Source organism: Lactuca virosa, chromosome 1 (genome assembly GCF_052849685.1).
Source record: "Lactuca virosa cultivar CGN04683 chromosome 1, Lactuca_virosa_CGN04683_v6, whole genome shotgun sequence".
In the NCBI taxonomy this organism is placed as follows: domain Eukaryota; kingdom Viridiplantae; phylum Streptophyta; class Magnoliopsida; order Asterales; family Asteraceae; genus Lactuca; species Lactuca virosa.
In genome coordinates this window covers 88,806,905-88,813,736 of record NC_136426.1, presented here as the reverse complement: position 1 = coordinate 88,813,736, position 6,832 = coordinate 88,806,905, and the positions used below count along the sequence as shown (strand labels likewise).

General features: G+C 31.3%; 1 protein-coding gene across 1 annotated transcript; it reads left to right on the top strand.

Annotated features, from left to right (window-relative positions):
- The first annotated feature begins 844 nt into the window (after nt 1–844).
- On the top strand, nt 845–3,666 carry LOC145150228 (bark storage protein A-like). Its single transcript, XM_079075263.1, has 5 exons — nt 845–1,125; nt 1,206–1,273; nt 1,345–1,500; nt 1,826–2,062; nt 3,035–3,666. The coding sequence occupies exons 1-5, from the start codon at nt 915–917 to the stop codon at nt 3,404–3,406; spliced, it is 1,044 nt and encodes a 347-aa protein (XP_078931389.1). The 5' UTR covers nt 845–914; the 3' UTR covers nt 3,407–3,666.
- Nucleotides 3,667–6,832: the final 3,166 nt, after the last annotated feature.

The following is a 6,832-nucleotide window of genomic DNA, read 5'->3' as shown; positions in this document are numbered from 1 at the left end:
TTTTTGCATGTTTTTCTTTATCATAATTTTCAAATTCAAATAAACTTCCCATTTAATTGTTCTTATTTAACATTTTGTTTTAACCAACCCGTATAATATACGGGTCTTCCAACTAGTAATGATTATTATACGGGAAATGATTTTTATTTATGTTCCAATTTAGATTTTATATTGGTTAAAAGCACAAAACATGGATAGGGTTTTTGAGATGATAATTGTGTGTCTAGTCATAGATTGTTTAAAAATTCTTCCTACCATATTTGGCTATATACTCGAGTGTATTATAGGAATCACAACTATTAAGCTGTTATGTTCCATCGATGATAGACTTACAAAATTTTATATAAAAATAATTGTTTAGAAATTTATGATTTATAATTCAACTGTGTATTACATGTCTTATAACATAATATTTTAATATACGTTTTCATTAATTTAATATAAAAGACACTCTGAATTTTAGTTATGTAAATAATTGAAATTATTTTGCTTGTATCCCAAAATTCAAATATTTTGGTACTTTTTTTTTGTAGTGAAATTAATGGTTAGAAGTTAGTATTATGAAATTATCAAGGTCCGGGTAGAACCTAATGGGCTCCGACTTTTGTATTTCTAAATCGGTTTTAAAACACTACGTGCCAACGAATCTACGTAAAATACTAATAGGCTGGAACACGTGAATCATCTCGTTATTAGTATTTATTTGATTTATTGTGATCATCTGCACCAATCACTACTGAATATAAAAATGATATTTCTATAATTTTAAAATGATATTTTTTATAATTTTGCAGCAATGCCCATGTGTTGAAATTCAACGTTGGCTTCTGAAGCTCATTCATAAATTCCCATTTTTGGATCTAAATTCAAACCCCAATCCCCTTCTTGCCTCACAACTTAGATTTTTTGGGAAAATGTTTACAAAAATATTTATTTTTGTTTTAATTTTTATTTTATCTCAAGAACAATCCCGTGGTGCATTACATGGAAGTACAAAAAAGATGGTTGAAACAGCCAACAAAAATGGCCCTTATTTAGGCTTGCTGATTCCTAACATGTTTGAAATGAATCCTCTACTCAATAATCCCCATTACAAATCCTCCAAGCTTGTTATAGATTATGCAGGTATGCTCGTGTTAGAAAATCGTTTGTTGTTCGATGAATTTAAAACATTTTTCAATGAGCTTATTTTGGTTGGTTTGAAGGAAGGAGATTCCGGTTTGGAAAGATTTACAAGAAACCAGTGATTCTGGTCATGAATGGGATGGGACTGGTATGCTTTTTCATGTTTCTTTGTGGATATTTTCGTTGTATTTTATAACCTATCGAACATTGTTGTTAAAGGTGAATGCTGCAGTTGCGACACAACTTATGTTGACCTTGTTTGAAATAGAAGGTGTGATACATTATGGAATAGCAGGAAATGCAAACCCGAATTTGCATATCGGAGATGTGACAATTGCTGAGAATTGGTCACATTCTGCTCTTTGGAATTGGCAGGTACGCCTCATCTTCAGTGTCACTTCGACCATGACATGCATTGATGACTTGTACAGTACATGTCATCAATGCATGCATACCAGTATTTTTTCGTCTGTGGTTTTACTTACCCTTTAGGCCATGCTACAAATAGACTCCTTAATTAGAGTCACTTTTAACCGTTGCCATGCATTGATGATCAATACATATATAGCGACGCATTCTCGATTCATTGTCCCTTTTGGCCATGGTACAAGCATATTAAGGGAAATGAGATTGGTTAAGAAATGAAGCATGAGGTATATTCCTATATAGTACAAGTCTTTAATGCATGAAATGTTGGCAGAGATATGGAGATGGGCCTGAAAATGCATTGCCATTTGAAGGGGAAGATGGGTTTACAAGGGAAATTGGGTACTTAAAGTTTGGAAGTTATTCAGCAAATGGTGAAGATAACTTGTTAAACAATGTGTGGTATCAAGCAGAAGAAGTTTATCCGGTTGATGGTACTCCTGAGAAAACTCAACAAGCATTTTGGATCCCAGTTGACTCCGATTACCTTTCTCTATCCAAAACCCTTGAGGTTCTTTTTTCTTCTATTTCTCTCTTTCAATGATTTTTCTAAATAATTGCCATATAAAAAGATCTTTTACTTGCTAAAATATTAAATTATGTTAGTACAAACAATTTGAATTAACAAATTTGTAGTTTTATTACAAAATAATAAGTAAATGTAAATGTGTTGCGGCATCTTAGGTTTACACATAAAGATAATATAACGACCATTAAAATATAAGCATGTGTTAGAAATGATCAAATAAATTAATATTTGCGTCTTATTCATCCATGATCCACCCAATCCACCTACTTGTTCTATATTGTATTACAATAGTTCATTTATTTACTATAGAAATAGAATTAATTATCTATTAAGATAATGTGATCTTTAATAATATATATAACTACACGTAGAAAACCCTATCATACAATAATAGAGTTCGAAACTTATTTATAACTTATTATTATCTTTTTGATATTTAAAATTATTGGTAGACATGACTTATTTTGTTAATATTTATTAATAATTAAATATTTTTCAACAATTTGTTTATCTATTGTGGTATTACTTTTTAGTCCCTATTCTTATTAATATTTTCATTTCATCTTTTTAATCATATTTTTATATTTAATTATTATCTTATTTTTTGTCTACTTAATTTAATTCATTAAATACTAAATATAAATACTAAAAATATATAGTATTTTTTTCACTTTTGTAACTACATAGTTGATAACAATAACACCAATATGATATATGATGTGTATTTAAGATACAATAAATTAAATGAAGAAACTTTACAATAAGAAGTTCAAATAAATGATATTTTAAGTATTTATTTATTAAAATTGAAAAGAAGACACTATTCATTAAAGAGGATGTTGAAAGATATTATGTATGAAAAGGTAATCTTAGATGAAAACAATTTCCAAGTCATGGTTTCAGAAGAATATAAACATTTAATCGTCTCACATTTGAAAACATCTTTTTATATAGAAATTGAAGTTGGAGGATTGCATCAACACCACGACATGTTTGTCCACGCCACCCAAGGTCACCACCGTTCAAAGGGGAACAAGTGCTAACATTTATCTGGACAACGCCGCCTACCGGAACTTTTTATACACCAAATTCAACATTAGTCCGGTGGAAATGGAAAGTGCTGGGGTGGCGCTCATTTGCTATCAACAAAGGGTGCCTTTTATAACTTTCCGAGCTCTTTCTGACCTTGCCGGTGGTGGCTCAGCCACTTCAAACGAGGCTGACACTTTTTCAGTGCTCAGTGCCAATAATTCTGTCATAGTCACGGTGGAATTTATAAAATTATTGACAGGCCGTTACAATAGAAAATTGTTGAAGACTTTTTGATAAAAAAGAAATCATTGATGACTTTGTGTTTTAATTTTTTTCAAAAGAATAATAACGGAAATATATTATTTGGATTTTGTTTTGTAATTTGTTTGATTTGTTTTTATTGTAAGACTGTTAACAGGTTCACAATCTATATATTTCTAATAAGGTATGCAGTAAACTATATACCATGGTGTAGTCGATCTGTCGATGAACCCTCATGCAGTATTTATTATTGGGCCTACACAAGAAATGATTGGGATTTGATATTCCTTTCATATCGTTTCGGTTTTTCAAATATCTATATAAAAATTTCTTGTATCTTTTAAATTTATTTTTATAGTCCATATTTTACTAACTTGACTTATTATTAATATAAAAAAGAATATATTACTTTCCACAAATTTTAAAAACTACAAAGTCTTATTATACTTTTTAAATAATACCAATATTGAATTTTATTAATATTGATCTTATTTTTTACTTCTTATAAAGTATAATGACGTTATAAATGATGATTATTTTATTTAAAATAAAACATTGATATTTTTTTTTTGTATTAGAAAAATATGAATTACAAAAGAACTATAAGATATACTAAATATTGCGTTTCCAAGGTATAACAATGGTCAAAATATATACAGATTTCTTTAAAGCCTTCAAGTGGATCGTTGGGTTGAGCCGATTGGCCTTCGATGGGCTGCGGATGCTGGGTTGTCAGTTGGCAATTGGGTACACTGAAATTGGACCGCCAAGTAACGCTCCTTGATATTAAGTCTTCTAATTTGGTCTTTCTATTTTTATATAAAAATAGAAATGCAAAAATCTTATCTATTATTTTTACACTTTTAAAGGAAAATCAATAAAAACAAATTGAAATTAAGTTAATGAACATTGTATTACAAAAGGAATCATAATGTCGAAATTAAATACAAAAATCGATCCAAAGCAATGATAAGTACAAAGACATAATAGACAATGCATTATGATTTACAAACAATATTATGTAAAAAAGCAATTCTGTGTCTGTTCTATAAAAACATGTATACGATATTTATAGAAAAACAATATGCAAATGTTAAATTAGAAGAGAAAATCATGGCCTAACTTGAGAGGAAGACCTAGGATATGATTCTCTTCCCTCCAAATCCCTCCAATTTAAGAGGAAAATTATAGGATGTACTAACTAGAAAAGTGAGATAATGTTAATAACTTCTTCGTATTTCACCACACACTCAATATTATATTACCAATTTATTGATATTCTTGAAATTCAAGTGTGAGAATCTCCGATGTCATAACCAGCCGATGTCATTTGCCGCCTTTGAGAGCGGACAAATTGATGTTGCACCAATGATGGAAATCATATCCAAATGATATATTTCATCTTTTCTATTGGACTATAACAATATTTCTTTTGCTTTCTATTTCTTTATGACACTCCCGTTGTCATCAAATGTAATTTTAATACTCGACCCATGAACCAATTGAGATATACTTATGAGATTATGGTTCAATCCTACCACGTAAGCGACACGTTTAATTGAAAATTAACCGTCCCATATCCTCTATTTGAAGCCCTGTAATTGTTCCCAGATTTCACATCACAAACACCTTCAAGTTTTCTAAAATCCCTTAGGTGACCCTTCTTCCTTATTATATGACGTAACGTATTTTAGTAGGACTTAATTCCAATGTCTGATGCTAATTTGTCCTATGATACATGAGTATTATTAGTGAATTTGTTGTGATATATGAGGATCCTCATTTATGATGTCATCATGTACATACAAGAGGTGTATGCCCTCAAAAACTATAATAACTTACTATAATAGATGTTAGTGTTTATAAACTTCATTCAAAGTAAGAGAATCACAGCATGTATAATGTATTTGAGATTCGAATAAGAGCTCGAAAACGGGCATACAAGAATCACTTCAAGATCTTCCTTATTGTAATTAGTTTTTATAGTAGCCAAGTTAGAAACGAACTCCTAAAAGTCAAAGGTATGGTTTAAATGTTTCTGTTATCTTGAAGTTTATGTAGAAATAACTTTTGTTTTAACTGCATCTTGCTACTAAGGCCCTTTTTCATTCAAACTGATTCTAATTTAGACCATAGAGCAATATCGGGATTTTCTTTAACCACTTCTTGCATAAGGATAGAGCCTTACTGTAAGAACCCAAAATTTAGAGAGTGTTGACTTTTAGTCAACTATCGACCTAAAGGGCAGAATAGTCATTAATGAGGATTTTGTAAGTTTATGAAGTTATGAATTAATGAGAATGGTTACGACAAGTTTAAGTCACTTAGATGGGATTATATAAGTGCGTTCAAGAGAAGAAATGCATGTAAAGATGCATTTTGGCCAAAAGAGTAAAATAGGAAATTTTATGTTTTTGGGCCAAGTTTGTGACTTAATAGATTAAGACCCATATTTGATTCAGTGATAAATGACATAATGGAGTTGTAGAATTCATCCCCACCTTTACGTGGATATAAAGATCATAGAAAACAGGTTTAAGACAAAGAAGATATGAAGGGTTGAAGATTGGAAGAAAATTGTCCCAAGCTGGAATGGAATCAACCATGAAGATTGTTGTCATACAACCACCACTACGTGGTGAAAAGAATGTCATAGCACGGTGAGGCAAAGCAGTGATTCAAAAGAGAGCTTTGTCATAAGTTGAAGGCAATGTACTTTGCACCATGACGTGGTATGTGTGTACCGCAATGCGGTGGTCAAAGTAGGTTGCTATGTGAGAAAGGCATCAAAACTCGGTTAGAGGCTGACCGTGGGTTCATTAGATGCACCACGGTGTGGTAAAGACCTCACCGTGGCGTGATATCGAGGTTAGAGCATGGGTTTATTAGAGTTAAGAGCTCATTCCGATCCATTTCATTGGAAAATCGATTGGAGGGCTTGGAGAGGCGATTTTGATACCACAATCACGCCAAGAGAAGCTAGAGATGAACTCTAAAATCATGCCAAGATCGATTAGAGGGTCTGTAAGAATGATTCCATGACATAGTGACACTCGCAGAACAAATATTTAATATGTTAAGCCTCTGTTTTCGAACCAAATCATTCCAACTCGAACAAGGGTTCTTCTAGGGCGATTTTGAAGATATATAATGGTCTGGAGAAGGCTAGAATCACGAGAAACAACTTGTAATCTTTGGAAACACATAAAGGTTTTGGATAAGAAGATTAATCAAGTGCATCAATTGGAGATTGGGAGCCAAGGGTAGTAGTTAGTTCTCACTAACTAACAAGGTGGGTAACCATACTTCTTTCTAGATGTATGTATCTATATGTTTGTTTATTATTGTATTTTTATTAGTTTTGTAATAAGTATAATATTATGATTTTTGGATCATTAGAGTAGAACCTGTAAGGTTAGGAATGGTTGAGAATTATGGGAAACTAATAAAATTGAATAT

Bases quoted from the DNA above. Each gene is read 5' to 3' on its own strand.
- LOC145150228 (XM_079075263.1), top strand. From the start codon at position 915: ATGTTTACAAAAATATTTATTTTTGTTTTAATTTTTATTTTATCTCAA. The intron at 1,501-1,825 runs GTACGCCTCATC...AAATGTTGGCAG, and splicing joins CTGCTCTTTGGAATTGGCAG to AGATATGGAGATGGGCCTGA. The intron at 2,063-3,034 runs GTTCTTTTTTCT...CTTTTTATATAG, and splicing joins CTCTATCCAAAACCCTTGAG to AAATTGAAGTTGGAGGATTG.